At 38.7% G+C, this 27,709-nt stretch overlaps 1 protein-coding gene across 4 annotated transcripts; it reads left to right on the top strand.

Moving 5' to 3' along the window:
• Positions 1–34: 34 nt before the first annotated feature.
• On the top strand, positions 35–24,404 carry CDC25C (cell division cycle 25C). Of its 4 annotated transcripts, none has more exons than XM_074313583.1 (15): positions 35–1,589; positions 1,804–1,862; positions 2,060–2,269; positions 3,001–3,095; positions 3,801–3,846; positions 5,051–5,084; positions 5,206–5,295; positions 6,206–6,283; positions 9,721–9,873; positions 19,937–19,987; positions 20,879–20,941; positions 22,359–22,457; positions 22,998–23,131; positions 23,514–23,625; positions 23,819–24,404. In XM_074313583.1, the coding sequence occupies exons 3-15, from the start codon at positions 2,076–2,078 to the stop codon at positions 23,966–23,968; spliced, it is 1,299 nt and encodes a 432-aa protein (XP_074169684.1). In that variant the 5' UTR covers positions 35–1,589; positions 1,804–1,862; positions 2,060–2,075; the 3' UTR covers positions 23,969–24,404. The 4 variants fall into 4 exon arrangements, with proteins under 4 accessions (XP_074169684.1, XP_074169683.1, XP_074169685.1 ...); XM_074313582.1 differs by having other exon boundaries at positions 35–1,613; XM_074313584.1 differs by lacking the exon at positions 1,804–1,862.
• Positions 24,405–27,709: the final 3,305 nt, after the last annotated feature.

Genomic DNA, 27,709 nt, shown 5'->3' with positions numbered 1-27,709 from the left:
AAGCAGATTCTACAGATGAATCTGTGTTAGGGCAAAATCCAGCTGGCTACACTGCACCTCTCAGCCACTACTACTACCACCAAGATCCTGACACCAGATAAAGGTTGTATTTCTGACTTACTGTTTCTAAAAGGTAAAAGTTGCATTTCTGATATGTTTCTCAAAGTGTGGACGGCAAGCCATCTGCAGGGGTAGCACCTGGGGACCTTGATAATTCCTCAGCCACACTCTAGACCTATTGAATCTTCATTTTGGAGGTCTGTATTTTAAAGAGCTCCCAAGATTATTTTAAACATTTTTTTTTAATTATAGAAAATTTCAAACATACAGAGAAGTAAAGAGAATAGCATAATATTTTGCTGCTCAAAGTATGGTCCCTGTAGCAGCTGCATCAGCATCAGCTGATAGCTTGTTTGATGTAAAGAATCTTGGGCCCCAACCCAGACCTACTGAATCAGAATCTGCATTTTAACAAAATCCCCCAGGTGATTAGTATGCAGCCTAAACTTTGAGAGAACTGACATGATGGACCCCTGGTTACCCATCAACCAATTATTATGGCCAGTCTTGTTTCATCTATACCCACCACCACTACCATGGGATTATTTAAAAGCAAACCCCCCAAATTAAGAATAAATTCTTACTATCACCTAGCCAGTGTTCAAATTTCCATAAACAACCAAAGTTTGGGATCCTTTGGACTTTGATGAGGATGATGCCAAGAGATGATTCAACTCCTCTGCTTTCCGTAAAAAGGAATTGCCTTTACTCACATAACCTAGCATCTCAGAGATGCTGGACGCTAAAAGGGACACCCAACAAGGAAACCTCTTGGAAGGGGCCAATGCCGTTTAGCATAAACAGACACACACCTGTCTCGCCACATCTGCCACACCGGCGGCAAATGCTCCACTTCCAGCGGAAGGCTAGCAAACTAAGAGGGAAAGGTCCATGTAACAACACAAGAAAGAACCAAGGAAAAAGAAACGCATAAAACAGCCTCGTATCGAAACTAATGTCTTCAGGTATTAACCTAAAGAGTGGACAGCGGAGCAAGGTGCAATTTAAATCTCCCGGGGACGAAGGGGCTGAGCAAACGGAGAGCTCAAGATGGGTGTGGCGATTGGCCAGAGGCAGAGCCAATGGTGCTCCAGGCTCCGTGTGGGGCGGGGCTTACTAAGCCCCTTGCCGAACGCTAGTGGGCCAATCGGCATTCTGCTCTGGGTGTGAGGCGGGGTAAATTGTATTCCTTCCAGCTCAAGTTCCCGCCTCCGGTTGATATACCAGCCAAACGATTGGCCGAGGGGGTTCTGGGCGTGCGTGCGGAGATTGGCTGACGCAGCTTAGAGGCGAGCGGGATAGGTTATTGGGAGGGCGGAAGGTTTGAATGGTCAAGGCCTGTGGCTGTTTATATTCTTGTTCCGAGGCTTCGACCCGAGAGAAGCGGCCAAGTCTGACTCCGACCTACCCAGTGAAAAAGCAGAATTGTAGTCTGGTTAATTGCCACCTTTCCCCAGATTACCTTTAATTCTGCTCTGGTCTTCGCTTGTGGTTGACCCCATCTACATCCACTTCCCTTCCTCCTGAAGGTAAATCTCAGACTCAAACCTGAGGTAAGCTCGGAGCTGTTTGCGCCTGAATCACCCCATTGTCACCTCAGAGCCCCGTCGGGGCCCCACAGACGGAAGTTTAGGGGACCTAATTGGCATTGTCGAGAGTTAGGAGACCTGAGTTCCTTCCGGTCAGGAGTCACGAGCTGTGTGGCCCCGAACAAGACAAATGCCTTTTTCATTTCCTCTTTAGAGTCCTGGGGTTACCTCTCGTTAAATTGAGGTTCCAACAAAAAGGCCAAGCCGCTTCAGGCAAGTTAACCTTCAAGCCAAGTGTTGTCACCGTATGGGGATGACTCTCCTACAAATACTGACCACTTGGCCGCTGCTTATATATTATATTATTATGTTATGTTATGTTATGTTATGTTATATTATATTATGGACGATCTGTGATGTATGTATATAGGTGACGTCCTCCTCTTAGCCAGATTTTATTTTTTTCTCAGTGTGTACTCGGACACCATGTCTGCCGAACTCTTTTCATCCACAAGCGAAGAGGGAAGTCCTGAGTCAGGACCCAGTTTTAGGTCCCATCAGAGGAAGATATTAAACCTGCTCCTGGAGAAAAACACTTCCTTTACCATCTGTCCAGATCTTCCTAGAACTCCAGTGGACAAACTTTTTGGTGATTTTGCAAACCTAAGCATTTTGTCTAGGTAAATCTACTTTTCACACCTTCACTCCTTTGCTTTTCTAAACAGCTAATGAGTTTTTAATAAAATTCTGGCTCAAAGATCAGTGTTTAAGTCTTAGCTCTGCCCTTGGCTAACCGTGTGATGTGACCCTTTTGACTCTCAGGCTTCTTTTCTGTGACATAGAAATTATCATCTCTTCCTACCGCACTAGGATCTTGTGAGAATCAAATGATGTGATGTCTGGGAAAAGTCTTTGAAAACTCTATTGCATTGTGCATTGGTCCTTTTATTAGTATTAATATTAGTGGTATTGTTATTGTACTTTAAATTCCGATCATGCCATACCCTGATTCTCAGCTAGCAAACAAAATTGGAGAGTTGTAGACCTGAGAAGTACTAGAGACTCCAGGGAGAAATCAAATCTGTGTGCTTATGGTGCACAGGACAGACGATGTGGGGTCAATACCCACCTCTGTTAATAAACTTTGGTCTTCATTTAAAAAAAATTATACTGTCTCAATACCATATGTTGGTGAGGAGAAAATGAGATACAGATTGTTGGAGTAGAGAAAAGGTGGGAGATTTTTCTCAGCATAGTCTGAAATATTTCCAAAAGCAGATTTATTCGGACACTGTTCAGGTTATATGAGAGTCATTGAGGGGTGTTTCAAATGAAGAGGATAACATGATTTTTGCCTTTTAAGGATATTACATCCTAATGGGAATCTTGATGTACTATTATGTCTCAACAGAGGAACCCCAAGATGTTGCCTTGATCTTTCGAATCTTAGCAGTGGGGAGATGTCTGCCACACAGCTTACCACTTCTGCACACCTTGATGAAACTGGTAGGGAGAAGGATGGTAAAGGCTTCAAGGGAAAGAATAACTTTTAAGGGAGAGGACAGGGTAATAGGAAGGTAATAAAAGTAAGTAGAGAGCCTTGAAGTTGGAAGTCTGTGGGTACCTATAAGATTTTTGAGGAGAATGATCAAGCCAACGGGAAGAGAAAGATAATAACATTAATAGGAGTCACTTTGCATTTGAAAAATTAGAACAGGAAGGTATACTGTGTTGACTGATTGATGGTGTAAATTGAAATTCACTGATTGATGGGAATGAAAGTAGTAGTTAAGAGGAGCAATTTTATACCCTAGTGTAATCTTAGCAGAGGCACAGAAACCAACATAAATACTTTGTCAGCTAATTCTTGCGTTTTTATAGGGTCTCAGCCCTAAAGGAATTTTTTACTAGTCAACTGTTTTAGTATTTGTTCTAATTTCAGATTTCCAGAGTGGTAAGCATTCTTTTCTATTCATGAAAAAAGAAAAATCTCTGTAAATTAGTACAGTTTCCCAGCATTTTTTCTTTAAGTGACACATGCAAATTCCTAAGATTCTACTAATTTATACCTTGTACCATGAAATTAATAGTTATCAAAAACCTTGGTGTTCAAAAAGTCAGTTTTTGAAATTAACATGGCTTACTGGTAAAAAAGAAAATCAGAAGGAAGACAGGATGCATGGACAAGAATAACTTCATATCTGATTGCAGGTCACTTGGATTCTTCAGGACCTCAGGAAATACAGTTAGCTCTGATGTGAGTTCTTTGTTAAATGAACCTCATGCTTAAAGCCTTTTCAGCACTGGCAGGTGGATTTTATCCTATGCAAACTCGTCAGAGTATAGAACATTTCACTTTGGGTATAATGAGCTTGGAGGCCTAGGTCTTTCCGTTGAAAGGTTTTTAAGTTTCCCAGAGCTAAATAGTGTCATGAAAATGAGGGTTATTCATTTTAACTATCACACACAATCAGTGTTATCTTTAAAAATGGAGGAAAATGGTATATACTGCACTTAGCTATACGCTGTTACATGCATGTGAGCAGTGCAGTATCTTAGTGGTTAACAGTGCTGAGTGTAGGCTCTGAAATCAGTGTCTGGATTCCAGTGGCTTAGTACTTCACTAACTGTGACCCTGACAAGTTTCTTTACTTCACTGCACCTCAGTTTCTTTTTTAATGATAAAGAAATAATAATAATGGGCATAATAACAGTACTTCTTATAAACCGCTATTGTGAGGATTAAATTTTCATTTAATCCTTTAGCCAATGAAAATTTAATCCTTAGCACCTTCCAAGCATTTTATCATGTTTATTGTTATTACTCATGAGGATTCTTTGTTGGAGATCTTAAAATCTTCAGTCAAGGAATACTCACGGAATGAAAGGTAATTTTAATTCGACTTCTTAAACTTACTGTAAGTTTTTCATTTGACTGTTTTAATCTTTTTAGAACGTTATCCTTCAATGTTTAGGTGAACTAGGTGTCATTTTTGTGCACTAGGGAAGGTTTTCCATGACTATTTTTATCAATACATGTGAAAATTTCACTTTGTATTGCTTGTATTTTCTTTGAATTGCTTAAAATGTCCTGACCCATGTAGACTAATGAACTCCTGGGAGGGATAATAGAAATTCATGACAAAATAAATATTAGCTCCCAATAGTGGGAACTTCATAAATTGTTAGTGATGTCTACATAAAATGAAGGACAAATTCATTATCTTTGATATCTGTATATGGGGTTATGCAAGTGAAATGAAGGCCTTATCCCCAGGATGTCACTCAACGTCTTAATATTTACCACAGATAGCACCCTACATATTGTTATTGGAAGAGACATATCAATTAGGTATAGGGCTCCTAGCATGGAAGAAAGGAAAATTGGGATGTCCTAAGCCACAGATGAACAACCAAACAGTATTTGGGGCTTAAACGATGGTGGTTTTTTTGATCTGCAGGAATCATCACCAGCACCTCATAAAATGCAGCCCAGTGAGTAGCTCTTCTTTCTTGGGTTTGGGTTTGTTTCTCAGGTGGGAAGCAGAGGGTTTCTAGGTCACCTGCGCTGGAGGATGCTAGATATTCTCAGAAAATGATCTCTTGTATCTTATAGGCACAGCTGCTTTGTAGCACTCCGAATGCTTTGGACCATGGTAACAGGAAGAAAGATGAGATATGTAGCTCATCTACCAATAAAGAAAATGTGAGTGTTTAATGGAAACCTAGATACATTAGCAGTTTTCTTCATCTGAGTGCAGCAACTCATCTGTTTCATGAGTCCTAGAGCTGTTTATGCCTCAGTATGCTAGGCAAGCAAACAGTATCACTATAGGTAAAAAAATTCTTTATGGTTTGTTTGTTTTGTTGTTTCTTTTTAAGGTTTGACCCTAGAATGGAAACCTAGCTCTAAGTCTTCCATAGTTGGTTGTCATACTTACGAAATCTCTGTTACTGTAGTGTAAGGAATTTAGGACTTAAAAAAAAAAAAGCCAGATAATAATTTCTTATTTCTTCCTTAGTCTAGCTTTGTAGCCCCATTCAGAGAAAGCCATGGTACTTTTTTATTTCAACTTCAGGCCATCCTTCAGTTCCAAGTTGAAACTGACCTCTCCAGAGCCACCTAATTAATTACTAAGATAATTCTCTAACTAATCTCTTCAACTATCTACTTTTCTAGCCATCTTTTTCTTTTCCCTGCCTCCCACCCTGTCCTCCAGGTCAGTATCCATGAAAGATAGCTGCTGTTTTTCTTTTCTCACATTAACTAAGTTATGCCCATGGTTTCAGCTGTCCTAATTAGTGTTTTTCTTGATTTAATACTGTCCTCATCTCCCTTACTCACTTTATAAAAGTCTCACCATCCCCTTCCCAGTCAGGCTCTCTTTTTCCTCCCTTCCTTTGGCTTGTGAACATAAAATTAGTATCCTCCAAAGCAAATCTATATACCACACATCAATTCCAAACCATAATTTGTATCTTTAGGATATAGGGTCAAACTTGATTACTTTTAATGTGTTCCATGAGGGTTATTCATGGTTTCATGGGATGAAATGTTTTTGGCAGGGCCTACTGACACTTCTCTTCCTTTAGCCAATGTAGTTTTTCTTATGCAGGAAAACACTTTGAAGCCCAGGAACCTGAAGTTTCGAAAGAGACCACGGGGGCCTTACATGTCTCCCCTTTCTCTACTGGTGAGTCACTGGCCATCCTCATCAAGGGTCAGCGGAGGTGCTGTGGGGTATGCCGTGGCAGATCTGGACTTATGACCCTTCGAATTTTTCTAAGCCGTCTTGGGTGAGATAAGGGGTTGGAGAAATAGTTTGAGCTGGGAAAGAGAGGAGATGTATGTCCTGTGATCTTTTTATTTGTTTAAATTTAAGGAGCAGAAAGAATTCTTAGGCCTTTTTAAAATTTTCTACTTTATTCTTTAAGTGTTTTCCCCCTGACTTTAAGAGTACTATGTGCCCATTGTGAAAATGATTTAAAAATATAGTAAAGTATAAAAAAGAAAATCACTACCTCATATAGAAAAACCACTATTAACATTTTACCTCATTTCTTTTTAATCTTTTAACTATGTTGTACAGTTTTACAAAGTTGAAGTCATATATTTATAACTTTGTATTCTATTTTTTTAAGTTAAAACTCTTAGTAAACTTATTTTATTATTAAATTTATTGGAGTAGCATTGCCTAATGACATTCTATAAATTTCAGGTGCATAACTTTATAATACAACATCTGTATACTCTATTGTGTGCTCACCACTCAAAGTCTAATCTCTTTCCGTCACCATGTATTTGTACCCCCATTACATTCTTTGTCCTCCCCCCACTTCCCTTACCCTTTGGTAACCACCATTCTATTGTCTGTATCTCTGGTTTTTGTTTTGTTTTGTTCTTTTGCTGCTTTTTGTTTTATATCCCACATTTAAGTGTATTCTTACCCTTCTTGTCGTTTTCTGTTTGACTTATTTCACTTAGCAGAGTACTCTCAAGATCCATCCATGTTGGTGCAAATAACAATATTTCATCTTTTTTATGACTCAGTAGTATTCCATTGTATATATGTACCACATCTTTATCTAATCATCCATCAAAGGATACTTAGGCTGTTTCCAAATCTTGGCTATTGTAAAAAAGCATTATTTTTTTAATGGATGTTTTTATTCTGATAAATAGGCCGTAATTTACATATGTCCTTCCCTATTATTGGACACTTAGTGGAATCCAAATTTTGCTTTTACAAATAATGCTATCAAGTAAGTTCTTTGATCATAAATCTTTGAGTACATTTCAGATTTTTTTCTTCAGGATTAGTATCAAGAATTATAATTACTGGGTTAAAGGGTATAAATATATTTTAAAGATTTTTGATATATATTACCAAATTCCTTCCAAAAAAGTTATAAGAATTTATATTTTTTTGAGTAATTCATGACTTATTTGGATAAGTTATTTGTAGTTTTTTAAAAATTGCTAATTAGAAGGCGACCGGTTAGCTCAGTTGGTTAGAGTGCAGTGCTCTTAACAACAAGGTTGCCCGTCCAGTCCCCACGTGGGCCACTGTGAGCTGCACCCTCCACAACTAGTTTGAGGCAACTGCTTGGCTTGGATCTGATGGGTCCAAAAACACACTTAAATAAATTTTTTTTTTAAATTGCTAATTAGTTAGGTAAAATGTTTTATTTTACATTAAAACTAATTAGTAGTGATTTCATGTGAATATTAGCCATGTATATTTTCTCTAGTGAATGATTGTGTCCTTTGTCCATTTAGCTACTGGAGTAGTAAGTTATCCAGACACTCATTTGTTTCTAGTAAACCATGAACTCAAGATAACTCCAGAAATTGAATTCTAATCTCAACCCTATGGGAAAGCCGTTTTAACATATACCATCCTAGGTAGATAAAATTGATCATGTTTCAGATTTTTTTATTTCATGGAGGAAGGGAAGACTTGGAGCGTGGTAAATTACTGGATAGTCTTTTTTGTCTATGTGTGTGGTATTTTTTTATTTTATTTTATTGGGGAATATTGGGGAACAGTGTGTTTTTCCAGGGCCCATCAGCTCCAAGTCGTTGTCTTTCAATATAGTTGTGGAGGGCGCAGCTCAACTCCAAGTCCAGTTGCCTTTTTCAATCTTTAGTTGTAGGGGGCACAACCCCCCATTCCATGCAGGAACTGAACCAGCAACCTTGTTGTTGAGAGCTGGCGCTCTAACCAACTGAGCCATCCGGCCTTCCCTCCAGAAGCTCAGTGGCAGCTTGTTGTCTTCAATCTAGTTGTGGAGGGTGCAGCTCCCTGGCCCATGTGGGAATTGAACCGGCAACCCCGTTGTACAGAGCTCGCGCTCTAACCAACTGAGCCATCGGGCCGCCCTTAGTATTTTTTTTTAAGTGGTAAAATATACATAACATAAAATTTGCCATTTTAACCATTTTTAAGTGTACAATCCCGTGGCATTAAGTACATTCATAATGTTGTACAACCATCACCCCATCCATTTTCAGAATTCTTTCATCATTCAAAACTGAAGCTCTCTACCCATTAAATAATAATTCTGCATTCTTCCCTCCCCCCAGCCTCTCATAACCTATAGTCTACTTTCTGTCTCTATGAATTTGACTACTCTAGGTACTTTGTGTAAGTGGAATCATATACATTTGTCCTTCTGTGTCTGGCTTATTTTACTTAGCATAGTGTCTTCAGTGTTCATCCATGTTGTAATGTGTATCAGAATTTCATTCATTTTTATGGCTAAATAATATTCCATTGAATGTATATATCACATTTTGTCTATCTATGAATATGTTGGTGGACATTTGGGTTGTTTCTATCTTTTGGCTATTGTGACTAATGCTGTTATGAACCTTGGTATGCAAATCTCTGTTCAATTCAAATCCCTGCTTTCAAATTTTGGGAATATGTAACCAGAAATGAAGTTGTTGGATCATATGGTAATTCTGTGTTTAATTTTTTGGGGAAATACCATACTATTATCCATAGCAGTTACACCATTTGACATTTCCCACAGCAATACACAAGGGTTCCAATTTCTCCATATCTTTTCCAACATTTGTTATTGTCTGGGTTTTTTTTTTTATGGTAGCTATTCTAACAGATATGAAGTGGTATCTCATCGTCATTTTGATTTTGATTTCTCTAATCAGTATAGTTATGTGTGCATCTTTTCATGTGTTAATTGGCCATTTGTATATCTTCTTGGAGAAATATCTATTCAGGTCCTGTTTATTTCTGTTGTTGAGTTGTAGGAGTTTTTTAAAAATATATTTTGGATATTAATTCCTTATCAGATATATGATTTGCAAATATTTTCTACCATTTTGTAGGTTGCCTTTTCACTTTCTTGATAGTATTCTTTGATGCACAAAAGTTTTTAATTTTGATGAAGTTCATTTTTTCTTTTGTTGCCTGTGCTTTTGCATCATATCCAAAAAAGAATTGCAAAATCTAATGTCATGAAGCTTTCCCCTTGTGTTTTCTTCTAAGAGTTTTATAGTTTTAGTTACTACATTTAGGTCTTTGATTCATTTTGAGTTAATTTTTGTATATGGTGTAAGGTAAGGGTTCTGGATAATTTTTAATATTGTCAATATACTTGACAGGACAATGGAAACTTGGTGGAAAGTGAATATCTGGGCAGTCCCATCACTACTATTCCAAAATTGGACAAAAATCCAGAACTAGAAGAAGACCAGGCAGAGGAGATTTCAGATGAATTGACAGAGTTTTTCCTAGAAGATCAAGAAGAGGCCAAGGTATGTGCTTTCTGGTGGTATCTTTGCATTTTTCACATTCCTTTATTCTTAAATGAACAGTATTACTTATCTAATACGTTTCAGTTATTGTACTAAGTGATAGGTCTGCAGAGATGTAGAAGATATGATCTCTACACTCTAAGGGCTACCTGACTGATCGGCTGTCAGGTCACTATGGGTCCCTTCCTACCGCTGGATGACAAGGTTCTAGTTAGTAGTTTGAGTAGATTACTATCTGTGTAATCTGGTGTAAGCGATGCCTCCAGAATAATGGTAATGGACAGAATATGTCTAGCATGGTTTTTCAGGTATTTTACAATATATTTATTTGTTTTCTTTTTTCCTCCCCATATCACTGAGAGGAGTATCTGAAACCTATGGCTTATCGACCAGGTATTAATATGTTAAAGATGGTTTCTGAGGCATTTAGCATTTCTGAATCAACTTCATTTCTTTGGAACAAATATATGTGGTGGTGTGTTTTTAAATTTATTCATTATGCAAAGCAAATATGATTTAGTGATGTTAGAACGCTTGGATTCTAGTCCTTATTCTCTTTAGTGTTATGACCCTGAGCAAGACACTTAATCACTCTAGGCCTCAGTTTCTCATTTATGAAATGGTGAGCATAATAATAAAAAATATCTCCTTAATAGGATTGTTGTGACTATGATAAAGTATTAAAAGCAGTTTGTAACACTCCACATGCTTTATAATCTTTAATAAAAACTAATGTAAGCTGAAACAATAGTCAATAGATATTTATTATGAAACTAACTAACGTACTAGAACTGAGGACAGAGTCATGATTAAGACAGACAAGATTCCTAATTTTCATGGAGCTCCTATTTATATTTTTTATAGTCAAAAAGATAAACAATGTAAGTAAGTAAACAAATAAACACAGAGGGATCAATTTTATGTACTTACTCATTTTATGTATTTCTTTACTGTGGTAAAATACAATACACATAAAATTCACCATTTTGACCATTTTTAAGCGTATGGTTTGGTAGCACTAAGTACCTTAATCTTATTGTGAATGTACTTATCCATCTCTAGGACTTTTTCATCACCCCAAACAGAAACTCCTTGAAGCGTTTTATCATTTTAACTCTTAAATTTAGGTCTTGATTCATTTTTAGTTAACTTTGTGGATGGTGTTAGGTCAGGGTCATTCTGTTGCATGTGGATATCCAGTTTTCCCAGCACCCCTTATTGAAAAGGCTGTCTATTCCTCATTGAATGGTCTTGGCCCCCTTGTTGAAAATCATTTAATCATATATGTTAGGGGTTTTTTTCTGGACTCTATTCTATTCCATTGGTGTATATGTTTGCCTTTATACCAGTCCCACAGTTTTGATTAATTTAATTTTGCAGTGATTTCTTTTATACATTTTTTGTTGCACACATTATACTTGAATATATTCTCCTTGTAAAAAATTAAAACATAATAGCTAAGGCTAACTAACCCTGTCTGATCATCATTCCCAGCCCAAAATGAAGGGTGACATTGAGATTATCTGGGATTAGAAGGAAAAGTCAAGAGCATGGGAGTCCATGGAGGTCTGGAAATACTGGTCTAGAGCATAGTGGTCTAGAAAGTACAGACTCTGGAGCCACCCTGCCTGGTTCATAGCTTGGCTCTGCCACTTTTACCTGTCTGGGTAAATCATATGCTCTCCCTATGCCTCAATTTCTTGATCTATTATAGAAAAATGAAATAGTTTTAATAACTATTTCATAGGGTTGTTGTGAGAATTAAATGAGTTAATTACACATAAAGCATTTAGAACAATACTTGCCAATTGATAGTGCTTAATTATTATAGTGTAGTATAGTGTAAGTGCTTAATCATTGTAGTATAAGGCCCAAAATGTGTGGCGTTAGGAAGACAGGTTGATGAGAGATGCTCAATGGCCTTGATGTCCTCAACAAAGTGAAAGTTGAAGTAATGTGATGACTCAGAGGAGATTGTGAGGTGAGGGTCTTGAAGAGCGTGGAGAAGGTCATAATGAACTTTTGGAAACTGGAAGGGACTTATTAAAAGGCTGATAAAATGATGTTTGTAAGGTCCTATAAGATACACCGGCTTGGAATAGTGTCTTCCTACAAGAGTGTTCTTGCCTGAAAGCAATATTGGAGACTTTGGAACTCCAGGGGTGATTGAGAGTTGGAGGTTGCCAGTGGGAGATGAAAAGGGGATCCAGGCAGCCTAGGTGATGGTGAAGGCAGCAGAGAAATAGACGATGATGAATCAAAGCTTGAATAAGGAGCCAAATGTCTCTGCCTAGACTTGGTAAAGTAAGAAGAGTAATGTGATTGCAAGTTGCTGAGGAGGTAGTTATAAAGCAGCTGGTTTAGAAACTTTTGAGAACTAGGGGAGATTTTAGTCAGTTTGAAAACATGGCAAGTTTGAACTCATGGTGGTGAAGTAAGAGGATGGTTGCAAATTTTTTTGTTTTGAATCCCAGTTTGCTGAGAGGCTAATGTAGAGTATAGGAGAAGCTTGGTGCAAAGATTTGAGGAGTTATGAAGTCATACTCTCCATAGGGTTGTCAGTGAACAGCGTACGAGTGTGAAGAGTTAGTATGGGCTTTAGTGTTGAAGGTAGTAGTGGGCACTGGAGCGGAAAGCAAAAATGAGAGCCAGGTAATAATAATAGCTCCTATTTATTGACTATTTAGAATGGACTAGGCACCGTGCACTGAGCAGTTTACAGCCATCATCACATTGAATTCTCACACCAGTCCTGAGAGATGAGTAGTATTGTCCGTTTGTAAGAGGAGAGCAATAGGCCATGAGGTCAAGTCTCTTACCCAAGGTCACAAAGTTAGCAAGTGGCAGAGCCAGGATTTAAACTAAAATCTACCTCACTCCAGAGCTTATATTTTTAGCAATAGTATGGCCTTTCCTGCTGAACATACCTGGGAGGTAAAAATTGTCCTGGGGACAGAAAATAATGCTAGTTGCTTTTTGCATAGGGTTGGGAAAGTTGAATGAACTAAAGTGCTAAAAGGATGATGATACCTGAAATCTATGTACTTTTACTAACAATTGTCACCCCAATAAATTTAAAAAAAAAAAAGGATGATGAATCAGTTATCTAGAACAATGCTGTTCAGTAGAACTTTCTGAGAGGATGGAAATGATTTTTATGTCTGTTCAGTACAGTAGCCACGAGTCACGTGTGGCTATTGCGCACTTAAACTGTGGCTAGTGAAATTGAGAAACTGAATTTTTAATTTTCTTGAGTTTTAATTAATGGAAATAGCCATGTTTGGCTACTGTTACATAATGGGTAGTGCCCAATCAGAAATCACTAACGTTTCACCAGTCTCTGAGGAGTTCACTGCCTTATAAGGTACCTATTTCCATTTAGCATCAAAGAGGTAAACCAATAACAAAAAACCCATACCCCTTTTCTAATCTAATTAGATGTTAAATCTAATCAGAGACCAAAACCTGCCACTATGTATGTCTTCATCAGTGTGCCAAGAACCCTCTGTAAACTATGGTCCTTGGAGCAGCAGAAGCAGCAGCATCAGGTAGGAACTTCTTAGCAATGCAAATTTATGGGCTCAGCCCAGACCTTCTGAATCTGAAACTGGAGGTGGGGCTCAGTAATCTGTGTTTTACCAATCCCTCCATGTGATTTTGATGCACTAAAGTTTGAGAGCCACTACTCTATAACAGTATTAAATCTTGTTTTGTTTTAATTTCATTGGTCTGTGGGAAAACAATAGACCCAAGATGGAAATCGAAAGGGGCAGGATAGGTATTGGGAGAATTGACAGTGACCTTTGTGAGACAAACATTTTTGAAGACTTGCTGATAATGGAGATTAGAGATCTGTGGAAAAACAGCAAGTTAGGGATAGTTAGCATGGAGAAAAGGTTGTTAGGCTTTCTGAAAAGAAAAAAAAAGAACAATGTGAAATAAATATTTGTGTTGCTTTTGCAAATATATGTTAGTGTTCATATTTGTAAAATGTAATGAACATGGTCAGATCTCAACTGGTATTAATCTAATAAATTGAATTGAATGTTGATTAAAAAGAAAGATCTTATATTTTCAGTTTTATTGTTGGAAATTTGTCTAAAGTGTGTTAATCTGCTTTTATGAAATTAGAAGTATAGTACAGTGAACATAATTGAATCTTTCTTTGCTGATTGAAGGTCTTTCATAGACTCAGAAACATCTGTCTGTATTGTATAATAGACAGTGTAGGAAAGTGGATTTAAAATAGACTGACCCCAGGAAATACTCTGAGAGTTTTGTTGGTTAATGTGGAAGAATAGCATATGGTTGTTAAGTATTTATTTTGTTGGTCTTAAAAAAATATTAAGTCCCATGGTAGGCTCATTTTCTTGGACTGTGACTTTTACAAAGTCATTTTCAAATTGAAGGCACACTGATGAAGAACATACATAGTGGCGGGTTTTGGTCTCTGATTAGATTTAACATCTAATTAGATTAGAAAAGGGGTATGGGTTTTTTGTTATTGGTTTACCTCTTTGATGCTAAATGGAAATAGGTACCTTATAAGGCAGTGAACTCCTCAGAGACTGGTGAAACGTTAGTGACTTCTGATTGGTCATTTAAAAAATATGTATTGCTTGCCAATTAAATGTCAGGCATGGTGCTAGGCACTGGGGATACAATGGTGAACAAAACAGGCTAGGTTGATGCTCTCCTAGAGTTTATATTTTTGTCAGGGAGACATCAAAGAACAAAAAACAATGTTTATCAAGTTAATAGATGTTCCAGTTAGAGTTCTTGGTTGAAAATAACAGAAACTGATTCTATTTACATCAAACAGAGAAAAGATTTTTTTGGAGGGTATTGAGGAACTCAGAGAATAATCAATAAGACTGGAAAACCAGGTAAAGCCTGGCCCAAATGCTACTGTGGGAACACTGTGATCGGGATGCCACCACTCGCTGGCTGGACACTCAGTGTCACCACTACTGGCCCCTGACACAACATAACCTGACCTGCTGCTGGACTCTGCTGCTCAGGGACATTTGCTGCCACCCACTATATTCTTCACAATGATGCCGCAACCATAAAAGTCTCAACCAACCCTGTGTTTTTGTGTTTCTCCTCAAGGTTCGAAATCCAGGCAGGAATGTCTAGTTGGCTATAAGAAAATGATAAAAAGAATGTCTGTCCCCATTTGGTCTCCTTATCAGGAGGCAGGGCTGCCTTCCATCTAATTTGAGATTTTACTAAAATAGGATCCTTGGTAGCCAAATGGCAAATGACTGCCTTAACAACCGAAATAATTTAACTATTGCAAATTGTCCAAGTGTAATGAAGGAAACAAATGGAGACTGAGATAGAGACTCAGAGAAGGGAAGCTTTACGTGGGAATAATTAGGAAGGACCTCCTTGAGCAGGAGATATTTAGTTGAGAACAGCTTTTTTGCAGCTGGGGAGGTTCCTAGGACATGGGACTTTCAGTGCTAAAACTGGGAAAGTCCCAGGCGAATTGGGATGAGTTGGCCACTCTAGTTGTGAAGGAACTGTACATGACCACGGTAGAAGCAAGAGCACTCCATGAAGAGGGAATATTGTAAGTGCAAAGGTCCCAAGGTTGAATAGATCTTGGTGTTCAAGACACTGAGAAGCCAGTGTGAGTGAGGGGAAGAGTTATCTGAGGTGGGAAAGAAGAGGTAGTTAGGAGACACATCATGCAGGGCCTTTAGGCTCTGGGGAGTGTTTGGATTTTATTCCAAGTGCATTGGGAAGCATATTCAGGAGAATAATATGATCTGTTTTGTTGTATGAAGACCACTCTTGCTCCTGGATGAAGAATGGGTTAGAGAGGACTAAGAGTTAGAAGGACAAAAAAATGAAAAGAATTGGAAGCAGGGAAGTGTAGGGAGTTATTGTAATAGCCCCAGTGAGAGCTGGTAGCTCGGTAGCCCAGTAGCTCGGACTAAGGCAGTGGGTATGGAGGCAGTGAGAAATGGATGAATTCAAAATGTGTTTTGGATATAGACTCAATAGGACGTGATGGGTTGGTTATAGACTGTGAAGGAAGGATGGGATCAAGGATGACTTTAGACATGCTAAGTTTGAAGTGTTTTGTTTCAAAGAGAAAACGGAAATAATCAGATGAAAACTACCTTCTTTTCTCACCAAATGTAGCACCCTTTCTGCCCTGATACCCGTATCACCTGCCATCCCTCTCGTTATAGGGTATGGAGCGGCCCTGCTCCTATACAAAACCCCCCACCCCTTCTTCACACTGCATTCTGTTAATTCGTTTACTTCATAACGCCGGGGATACAGTAGTGAACACAACACAAGACAGTCCCTGCTGTCATGGAGCTTACATTCTAGTCAGGAGGAAACAGACTGATAAACAAATACATTTATCATACGGCAGATGGTAAAAATACAACGGTAAAAAAGCAGGGTAAGGAGAATAGGGAGAACCTGGATTGGGGTGGGGTGGAGTGAGAGTTGATCTTTTTTGATAGGTTGCATAGATTAGAGAAGACCTCTCTGAGCATGACATTTGAGCAGACATCTGAAGCAGAGGGGGAGCAAAACAAATAGGTATCAGGAAGAATGAGTTATCAGGCAGAAGGAAAAGTAAGTGCAATGCCCCTGAGTTGGGTGTATGCTTGGCATGTTCATGAATGGCAAGAAGGCCAGTGTGGCCGGAACAAAGTGAGCAAGTGCAGAGTGGGAGATGAGGCCAGGGAGTAGGTGGCAGGAGGACAGATCACGTAGAGCCTTGTTGGCCATTCATTGTAAACACTTTGCAAAAACTGAGATGGAAGTATCTCCTCTTGTCTGTCCCTGTAGTATTACTTCTCTCTCCTGTATTATCAATTTTTTCCTTTCTTCATAACTAATGGTTCTCAAATTTTTTGGTATCAGGACTCCTTTACAATCTAAAAGTTATTGAGCACCCATTCGTTTGTACCCAATCTTACAGGAAAAGCATCCAGTTTTTCTCCATTGAGTCTGATGTTAGCTACAGGTTTCTTAAGATGCCCCTTAGCAGACTGAGGATGTTCCCTTCTATTTCTAGTTTGCTGAGACATTTTAGCAGGAACAGACACTAGATTTCTGTCAAATACTTTATCTGTATCTCTTAAGATGATCGTATGAGTTGTCTTTTTTTAACCTGCTAATATGGTGAATTACATTGATTTTTGAATGTTAAAACAACCTTGCATTCTGTGATAACCTTACTTGGTCGTGGTGTATTATTGTTTTTATATATTGTTGAATTTTTTTTTGGGGGGGTGATATTCGGGAACAGTATGTTTCTCCAGGGCCCATCAGCTCCAAGTCAAGTCGTTGTCCTTCAGTCTAGTTGTGGAGGACACAGTTCACTGGCCCATGTGGGAATCGAACTGGCAACCCTGGTGTTCAGAGCTCATGCTCTAACCAACTGAGCCATTCGGTTACTCTATATTGTTGGATTTGATTTGCTAAAATTTTGTTGAGAATTTTTGTATCTGTGTTCATGAGAGATTCTGGTCTTTAGTGTTTTGTTTTCCTTGTAGTATCTTTGGTATTGATATCAGTGCAATGATGTCATTATTTGGAAAGAATTCTCTCTTTCTAAATTTTCTGGAAATTTGTGTAGTATTGGTTTTTCTTTTTTAAATGTTAGGCAGAATTCACCAGTGAAGCCATTTGGGCCTGGGCCTTTCTTTGTGGGAAGTTTTTAAATTACTAATTCAATCTCTTTACTTTTTGTAGGTTTAGTCAGATTTTCTGTTTTTCCTTGAGTCAGTTTCAGTAATTCATGTCTTTTTTTGGAGTTTTCCCATTTAATTTTTCTTATTCATTGGCATATAGTTGTTTGTAGTATTCTCTTATGATCTTTTTGTTTGTTTGTTTCTGTAAGGTTGGTAGTAATGTCCTATTTTTCATTCCTGATTTTAGTAATTTGAGTCTTCTCTCTTTTTTTCTTGGTTCAGTCTAACCAAAGTTTTATCAATTTTGTTGATCTTTTCAAAGAACCAACTTTAGGTTCTGTTGTTTTCCTCTATTGTTTTTCTATTTTCTACTTCATTAAATTTGGCTCTAATTTTTCTTATTTCTTCTTGCTTGTATTGGATTTAGTTTCTTTTTTGGTGCAAGATTAGGTCATTGACTTGAAATCTTTATTTTTTATTATAGACATTTTCAGCAATAAATTTTCATGTAAGCACTGCTTCAGTTGCATACCATAAGTTTTAGTATGTTGTGTCTTCATTTTCATTCATCTCAAAGTACTTTTTAATTTCCATTGTGGTCTTTTTTGACCCGCTGATTATTTAGGAGTGTGTTGTTTAATTTCCACATGTTTCTGAATTTTCCAGATTTTTTTTTCCCTGTTATTAATTTCTAATTATTCCATTATGGTCAGAGAACATACTTTGTATGATTTCAGTACTTTAAAATTTATTGAGGCTTGTTTCATGACCTAATATATGGTCTGTCCTGGAGAAGAATATATATTCAAGAAGAATGTATATTCTGCTGTTGTTAGGTGCAGTGTTCTATCGATGTTTGTTATGTATAGTTGATTTATAGCATTGCCTCACTTAGTTTTTGAGCTTTCTAAAAATGGTACCACACTAAATGTGGCCATATTGGCCTTACTATTCTCAACAGGGCCCTTGCATTTGTTGTTCCTTCAGCCGGGAACTCTCATCCCACAGGCAACACATGATTTTCTCCCTTATTTCAGTCTCATTTCTCCCCATATGTCACTTCATCAGAAAGACCTTTCCTGACAAGCTTTCCAGCTCCAATATTTTTTCTATCTTTTTATCCTTCTTTGCTTTTTACATAAAACATTTATCACTACATACAAATATAGAGTATATTTATTTGTCTGTCTCTTCTACTCTATTATTCACTGCCATATCACCTAGTATTTCCTCAAAAATTGTTAAACAGGTATTTGGATATGGAAGTCTGGAAATAAGAACAGAGCTCTTGACTAGAGATAGAAATTTGAGAGTCATCAGCATAGAGGAAAAATTTAAATTTATGGGTGGGAAAAAAAAATCACCTATGGTAAGGGTGAAGAGATAAAAAGGGACCAGAACGTAGCCCTGATTAATCCAACATCTGTTAGAGGTTTGATAGGTGAGGAGGCCCAACAAAGAAGATTGAAAAGGAGCAACAGAGAGGTAGAAGCCTCACGGTTCTTTTAGTATAAGTGTTGCCTATACTAGAATGAAACTAAAAAACTAGGAGGTGCCACTGAAGCCAAGGAAGAAGGAATTAGCCAAGTCAGTGGAAGCCACTGTGAGGCTCAGAAAGATTATGGCTAAAGAAGTGACTGTTAGATACGGCAACATGAAAATTGTTGATAACCTTGACAAGAGCAGTAGAGTGGTATAGAGAGTAGCTGGCCTCTGTGTGTTGAGGAGTGTATAGGCCATGAGGAAATGGGGCTGCCTTCTCAGCTTACAAAATAACCTTCCTTAAAAAAATTTAAAAATCTAATTATATTTGGCTGTTTTATAAAATCAGTATATGATAGTATAAAAAATGCAAATAAGCAAAACGAAACTGTTGCAAATGCCCATAATCCCACAGGCCACAGATAATTAGTTAGCACTTGATGTATGTTTTTCCAGACACTTTTCTATGCCATTGTTTTTCTTTTATTAAAGTGGTATTACAAAATATTTTTAACCTACTTAATGATGTCATAAATTTATTTCATGTCAATGAAATTAATATACAACATTCTTTTTATTGCCTAATATTAATCTATAATATCTGGTATTTTTTGTTTGTTTGTTTAACCAAGACCCTGTTATTGAACATTTAATTTATTGATAATTTTCTCTATTATAAACATGCTGGGATAGCCATCCTTATAGCAAAATCTTTGTGCATATCTTTATTTCCTTAGGAAAATAAGTGGAATTCTTAGATCAAAGAGTATGCATGTTTTTAATGATTCTCCACTCCTTCCATCCTCTGGTTTTTAAAACTTTAACGTGAAAATTGGGGGTGGGGAGAATCTTGTCATTTCCAGAGCTTAGTTCTAAAGACAGTCTCTCTCTGTGACATTAATATCACTCAGGTGCTGGAGGAAGATTCTAAGCAGGAGTACCTGACAGGTGATTTCTCCCAGGTGAGTGTGGTTGTACGCCTCCTATATTACATCTATTCATTTTGAGCCTGAATCTTTTCTTCTGTTTACAGAGGACAGACACTAGGTATAATTAATTACACATCCTCACCAAGTACTCTCTGATAACCTGAAAGTGTTATGGCGGCAGTTCTAGGCCCTAAGCCTTTCCAGTGAGAACATATTCCTGTTTATTCCGGGAAAATCCAGAGCAATGGGGAAAGTATGAGGCTTTTTAAGTTTTTTCTTTTTAAAAATATCTTTTTAAATTACATAAATAATGTTTGGTTATTACAGAAAAGGTATAAAATGAAATCTATCCCAAATCTTATCAACCAGAATATAATTGCTTTTAACCTCTTCGTGTATATCCCTTCAGACATTTTTCTATCTGTTTTCACAAACACACATGTATACACACAAATACATTTTTTGGTTTTCTACAAAAACAGTTTATACTGTTTTGTGATCTGTTGGGGTTCTTCCTCATTTACTATATCAGGAACTTTTTTTCCCCTCATGTCTGCTTCATCATTTCATCATTTTTAATAGCACAATATTTCATTTTTTTGGCTGCCTGTAGTTTCTTGATAAATTCCTTCTTGTAGAATAATTTACTTTTATAATTTTTCCTTGTGAAGTATACCACAATGGGCATAGTTGTAGTGAAATCTAAACTTTGTACACTTCCTCAGTTAGTTCCTTGGGATCAGTCCTTAGAAATAGAACTGTTGCAGTTTTTAGAAATAGAATGCACATTATAGAGACAATCAATTTTTTTAAGTCATCTGGGGTTTTAAAGGTCATTTGGAAAGAAAGAAAATGTATGGATGTTTGATCTCAAATTTGAGTATAAAAAAACTTGCTATTATTTCAGCTCTTGGGTATTTCTAGGTATGTGCGCTGCCAACCGTGTCAGGGCGACACCAAGATCTGAAGTACATCAACCCAGAAACAGTAAGCAGATTTCTGGAGATGGTAGTTGGTTACATAAGCTACCATCTGGTCTGTTCTGTCCTGAAAATCCCCATTTCCATTTGTATCTCTTTCACTGTGTTCATTAACATAGGCTTGTTATTCAGCTGAAGCTGTATTAAAGGACTCCCTTTTATCCCATGCTTCCGTCACCTTCATTTTTAATTAAACAAGTGATATATACTTGTTATGAAAGAAAAGGAAGAAAGAAAGAAAGAAAGTAGGCAAGAAAGGAAAGGAAAAGAGAAAAGAAAAGAAAAGAAAAGAAAAGAAAAGAAAAGAAAAGAAAAGAAAAGAAAAGAAAAGAAAAGAAAAGAAAAGAAAAGGCAAAAACCCCAAAAGGAAAAAAGAATCATCACTCAATTTGGGTGACCTTACATCCTGGTTTACATGTTATAATTTCATTTACACCTGCTAGTGCCAGGTAATTATTAAAGTGTTCTCTTTCACTCTGAAAAGTGTCCCAGTTTGTGCAATAATTATTTGGTCACCCATGATCTTGCCATCAGAGATGACCACTACTAATGTTTTCCTTATGGTCTTCCTGATTTTATTCTGGTGTATGTTTTACAAAAACAGGGTCATGAAGAACATGCAGTGTTGCAATTAGCTTAATAAGACATTATAAACATCTTTCTCTGTCAATAAAAAGATATCTATATTATCCTTTTAATGACTATATAATATTCTATTATGTTGACATGTGTAATTTATTTAACCAAATCCCTATTTTTGAATATTTACGTTATTTGTAATATTTTGATAACCTAAAACAATGCTGAGATGAATATTATCATGCCACATTTTCGTTTACTTTTCGGTTTACTTAAGATGTTAGAAAAGAAAGTGCTGAGTCAAAGTATAATTACATTTATTTTTATATGTATTTTCAAAGTTCTCTCCATAAAGGAACCAAATTATACTCCTACAAGTAGCTTAAGATTCCTCCTCTGGGTATCAAACTTTTTCTTCCATATTCTTTTCAAAAACATTTGCTTTCTTCCTTCACATTTGAGGGTGGGGAACCATTTCCCATCTCTTCTTACAAAATTGGGATTTCTAGCTACTACCTATGCCAGTGAAGAAGTCCTTGAGTGTCTTTGAGAGACTGATTTCAACCATGCCTGCCTCCAGATGAGTAGTTTCACTATGGTTTTCCCTGATATCCTGGCAATACCAGCTATTCTGGTTCTCCAAAAAGTCACTTCCTATTTCACCCTCTTATGTGGGGTAGGACTGAACCATTGCCACATTTCAAATATAGGGGGAATTTGGAGGCTGGACATACAGTGGAAATCCTAGGTGACTAAAGGGAGTACAAATCGGAAACTGTGTGACTGGTTCTTCTCTCCCTCAGAGTTAACAGTGAGCAGGGTATTCAATCATAGTTTCTGTGCAGGTGGCTGCCTTACTGTCGGGGAAATTCCAGGGTCTGATTGAGAAGTTTTATATCATCGATTGCCGCTATCCATATGAGTACCTGGGAGGACACATTCAGGTGAGGTTACATTGGGGAAATTAGCAGGGCAGGGGCTGGCGATAGCTCTTTATTAAGAAGAGTCTGTGGACAAATAGTCCTATGAACTCTAGAACCAGGGCAGATATACATTTGGAGCATATCAAAGCTGTAAGTCCTCATTCCTGTTCTAATTCTGTATACCTTGAGCAATTTCCCTTTCTCTCCTAGACCAATCTCCCTCTTTTCTGTAGGAGCCCAAGGCTCTTACATGGAAATAAAAACATTAATCCAAGGACCGAGAAGCCCTTTGTAAACATTTACTGCTCACACACATTCCTCACTGTGATCCCTCCACATTAGGCAGTTTAGTTCTCCGAGCATTTGTTGAGCAACTACTACATACCAAGCTCTATGCCAGGCCCTGGAGGTAGATAAAGAGATATAATTAGTTCTCTCTTCTGAAAGTGCTTATAGTCTAACCTTCTCGGCCCAAATATTCCAAGGTGATACCCCAGTTATTTCTAAATGTTGGCTCTATCCACAGGCCTTGAGAAAATACTTATTAAAATTCTTCTACAGGGAGCCTTAAACTTGTACAGTCAGGAAGAACTGTATAACTTCTTTCTGAAGACACCTATTGTCCCTTTGGGTACCCAGAGAAGAATAATCATCGTGTTCCACTGTGAATTCTCCTCAGAGAGAGGACCCCGAATGTGAGTGTCTACACAGGGTAGGGTGGGTGATGGAAATTGATCTTGAGTTGGGACTTACAGACAGGGAACCTTCCCAGACCAGTTTAGACAGAATGAATGCATGCATACTCTTCACTATAGTTTGGAGAATGTTAGGGAGGTGGAGGAAAGGGGTTTCTACAATTCAAAAGTTTGGAGCAGTGAAAGAAAAAGTATTGGGAATTAGGCACCAATAGAGGAAAGGGGAAAGAATGGTGCTACTTAGATCTTGTTTTGCGAAAAGAATGAGCTCTGGAGGTGCTCACTGGGGTTATTGATAGTCTGTTCGTTCTCCCCTTCCCTGGTAAATGGCCCATGGAATGCTCACCTGGCTTCTATTCACCTATCTGCGTTTTCTCTAAAGGTGTCGCTGTCTGAGAGAACAGGACAGGGCCCTGAACCAGTATCCTGCATTGTACTATCCAGAGCTATATATCCTCAATGGGGGCTACAGAGACTTCTTTCCAGAATATACGGTAAAGATGGGGCATGTGGGGCAACTGGGAAGCTCAGACTTGGGGGAGCCAACTTCAGCATGCAACTCCCAGGGCCTGCAAAGCCTTCCGAGAAGAAACTGCTGCTCCTTTTTGGCCATTCCCAGAAGCCTCTCTATTCATAGGCAGAGTTCAGGAGCCTAGAGCATCCCTTACTCTGTCCCTGACCTTTCAGGAGCTGTGTGAACCACAGGGCTACTGTCCTATGCATCACCATGACCATAAGGCTGACCTGCTGAGGTGTCGAAGCCAGAGCAAAGCAGTGGAAGGGGAGCGACAGCTGCAGAAGCAGATTGCCTTACTGGTGAAGGATGTGAGCCCATGATAACAGATCAGCAGCTGGCTGCCTAGGAGTCACCAAAAGATACTGTAGAAACCCTGGGCAAAAAGAGACCATCTTCCATGTGGCTAAACTCAAGATTGTTAAAAGATGTCGGCAAACCAACAGGCTGCCAAACTGATGAAATCCTAGGCCTGAGGATTGGTTAGGTTTCAGAAGAGCAGCTCTGCTGGCTGGTGGTGAAGTCTTAGAGCTGGCTCTCTAAGGCTGTTGTCTTGGGTGGCACCAAGATGTGTGTTGCTTCAGGAAGCATTTTTGCATTCTCTCCCTAACTACTGTGTCTTCTCACAAGCCAGCCAGCTTCTCTCCCTGAGCTTCTGGCTCTACAACAGAGCTGCCCAACTTCTTTCTCTGTGCTTCCTTTCTTTGTTCCCCCCTCCCTTCTTTTTTAAAATGGGAAAATAAACATTGTAGAATGAGAGATGTAGAATGATAGCCTATTATGCTCCTGGAAGATTTATACAAGGAAATAATGATCACCAAATTAAACACTTTCAGACATAAAGATAAAACCACCTCTAATTCAGAACCAAGATGAAGGCACTTTTCTCTAGACCAGTGGTTCTCAAATTTTAGACCCTGGACCATCAGTATTGGCTGAACTTGATTCAAATGCAAATTTTCAGGCCCCACCTCAGCCTTACTCCTCTGAGGTTAGAGCCCAGAAATCTGGGTTTTAAAAATCACACCAAGACTTGAGATCCACTGCTCTGGAATTAAAGAAAACCTTTTATACTGCATTCTTCAGCATTATTCCAGGCTTTTCCTTTCCATAACTCCATGCTACGAGTTATGTAAAAGTAACTCACAGATACCTAGACTCAGCACTCTGGTATCTAGGCTCAGAAACCAGATCGGTGGCATTCTCTAAGGCAGGCGATAGGTCTGAGTTTGTCTTGAAGGCTCTTTATCTACAGCCTCAATGGAGTTTTGACTTCTCCCATTTTCCAAACTTTTCTCCACTCCATTGCCCATCTTACAAAGGCAAGGTCAGGATTTAGGGTGGTTGGAAGTAGAGATTTGTGTTATATGAAGATAGGAATAAGAGAATAAAAAGTGCCAAGCAAGGTCAGTTAGACTTAAGAAAGACAGTTTAAACAGTATTCTTTAGCAATATGCCAGGCTTTCCTTCCTTAGAGCTCTTTAAGGTGAGTATGCTTTGTCTGCTTAATGAGACCCAGCTGTATTTGGCCTGGGGTGGCAGCGGAATTTATTGTAACCATTGTCACTCTCTGGCATTAACTTAGTAGTAGTGATAGCCCAGGACCAGAAAAGGACAAAGGGCCCTGAAGCCTAGGCTGAGATGGAATAGGCAAAAAACGACATCTTCCCAGGTTCTGGAGCAGGGAGACTTTAAAAGTCAGCGGGCGAGAAGGAGGGGCAGTGGTAGCTGGACTGAGTTTTGCCAGGTTCTCCAGTGCCCTTCTCCTGGAGTGCCGCGTGCATGCCTCACAGCAGAGGGCACTGCTGTCTTCTCTAAGTCAGCTACTGGAGCCAGCCTTCTCCCTGAGCCCTTGAGCTCAGAGCTCAGAAGGGCTGGGGGGAAAAGGAGAGAAAGCTGCTGCTACATTAGGTGGGGGCATGGCTGAGGGAAAGATGCTGCCCCTCTGGCCCACCCCCATACACTTACTCCCACCAATCAGGAACTCCTGTAGCCTGAGAAGGAAACTGCTAGAAGCACCTCCACTTCAAAGTGTGAGGAGGGGTCCCTGACTCATTGCCTACCTATCCTGATAATTCTCCCCAGAAAGGTAGAACCAAGCCCCCACCTGGGAAGAGACTGGTAAACATGCATTTATATTTTAGTAATAAGTGAAAAATAAAAAAACTAGATAAATAAAAAAATAAAAAAACTTAATAGTTATCTACTTTGTGAAAAATTATATGTGCCTAAAAGGCAACATTTTCCCATATAATTCCTTATAATATCCTCCCATTGTATAGATACCATGTGACTTGATTCATGTTATTTTCAGGAACAATAATAATAGTCTCTAACACTTTTCAGGTACTTATTGCATGCAAGACTTTTTATGAACTCGTGTATATATAAACTAATTTAATTTTCACAACAATCCTGTGAGGCAGATACTGATTATTATACACGTTTTACAGATAAAGAAATTATTTTAAGATCACACAGCTAGTGAGTGGTGGAGTGGGGATTTACACACAGGCTATATGGCTCCAGAGTCTGTACACTTAATGGATTTTGCTGTTACCAAGTTCTCATCAAAGAACAATATGCTTTTCTAGAATTGGCATTGTACTGGGTGTTGAACATGTAAGCCTCAATTACAGGTTATTGAGAAGTCAGGGCCATAAGGGTTGCTGGGCTTGGGAGATGAGGCTGAGAACAGACACTAAGACCCCCACCCATAGACCTTAGCACAAGGCTATTTAAGGGGGTTCTGCTCTGGAGTTCTTGCACAACTAGTATTTGTCCATCATGAGGTCAAGTAATAAAGCATAGAAACTTTGGGGACTAAAAACTGCTTCTGGTCATCAGCCTCAGACCTGGCTGACCTCTGCCTTAAAGAAGGGAGGAGCATTTGCCTTTCCTTCTCAGGAGCATAAAGTGGGAAGCATGGAAGACTCTCTTTCCCCATTCAGTTCAGACGAGTGTTAAGAAGACACCACTTCCTGTAAACACGTATATCTGAGGTCGTCAATTCTAAGTACCACAGATATTCAAATAGGACACAGTCCCTGCCCTCAAGATACTGACAAGGTAGAAAATGATTCTTTGTTCCCACCCCTGGCCCACTAACATATTCAGCGAAAGGAAGAACTGTAGCCTCCAGCTCCAACGCAGCAATTGGGTGGTGGGGCTGGCCAAGTTCACAGAATAACTCCTGCGTGCTGCCCTGGATGATATCACCATTCAGTGCTTGCTATGTGTCAGGCACTGTGCTAAACCCTTTACTCAATATATACTTGTTTAATCCTCATGACTGTTATATAAAGTAGATACTGTTATCATTAATTTTGCAGGTGAAGAAACTGAAGCATAGAAAAACCAAGTGATGTGCCTAGGTCACCCAGCATGTGTTGGAAGTGGCCTTTGAACCCAGGCAGTCTGTAAAGCTCATGCTCTTAACTATTATTCACTGTATTGCTGATATCCTGGGTTAGGGTCGCAGCAGGAAGTAAAGTTTAACTCTGAAAGAAGGCTGGATAGAAAGCCGAGAACTAAGATTACAAGTCAAAGAGGAGTAAGGTACAGGGTTTTTGGACCTTGGAGCCCCGATCAGTGGATTGCAATGCCTGCCATGGCAGGGTTTGTGTCTTAACCATTTTTGTACCTGGCACAAAGCTGGACCCATAATCAGTCTCAAAAGACATTATTGAATTGAATGATGGCTGAGTAACATCATCTTTGTAGAAAGGACTGGCTCATTTGTCATTATCCACAAGGTTCCCAGCGGCAATGCTGCTTATCTAGCAGGTGTTGGCAGTCATAAAGAACATGGTTGGTGGGGGGAGGGTGTGCTGCAAGAGCTGTCAATATTAGTCTTGGAGTCATATTTATTTGCAGAGGCTTCCTCAACCCTCCCCTATCTTTGGTTACCATTCCTCATTCAAGGCCCAGTGATGTCAGGCTCTCTACCCCAGTGCCCCAAAATATGCGTCGGGCATCTCATTTACTCTCACAAAAAGGTTGATCTCTTGCAGGTGGATTTGGGCATTGCTCTCAGCCCTTCAGTTTGACCTCATTCCATTCCT

This window comes from Rhinolophus sinicus, linkage group LG10, assembly GCF_036562045.2.
Source record: "Rhinolophus sinicus isolate RSC01 linkage group LG10, ASM3656204v1, whole genome shotgun sequence".
Taxonomy (NCBI): domain Eukaryota; kingdom Metazoa; phylum Chordata; class Mammalia; order Chiroptera; family Rhinolophidae; genus Rhinolophus; species Rhinolophus sinicus.
Note: the sequence above shows the minus strand (reverse complement) of the source record. Positions and strands in the feature narration are given on the sequence as shown.

Coding starts and splice junctions, on each gene's coding strand:
- CDC25C (XM_074313584.1), top strand. CDS start 2,076: ATGTCTGCCGAACTCTTTTCATCCACAAGCGAAGAGGGAAGTCCTGAG. Junction 23,132..23,513: donor TCAGAGAGAGGACCCCGAAT/GTGAGTGTCTAC, acceptor TTTTCTCTAAAG/GTGTCGCTGTCTGAGAGAAC. Junction 23,626..23,818: donor ACTTCTTTCCAGAATATACG/GTAAAGATGGGG, acceptor CTGACCTTTCAG/GAGCTGTGTGAACCACAGGG.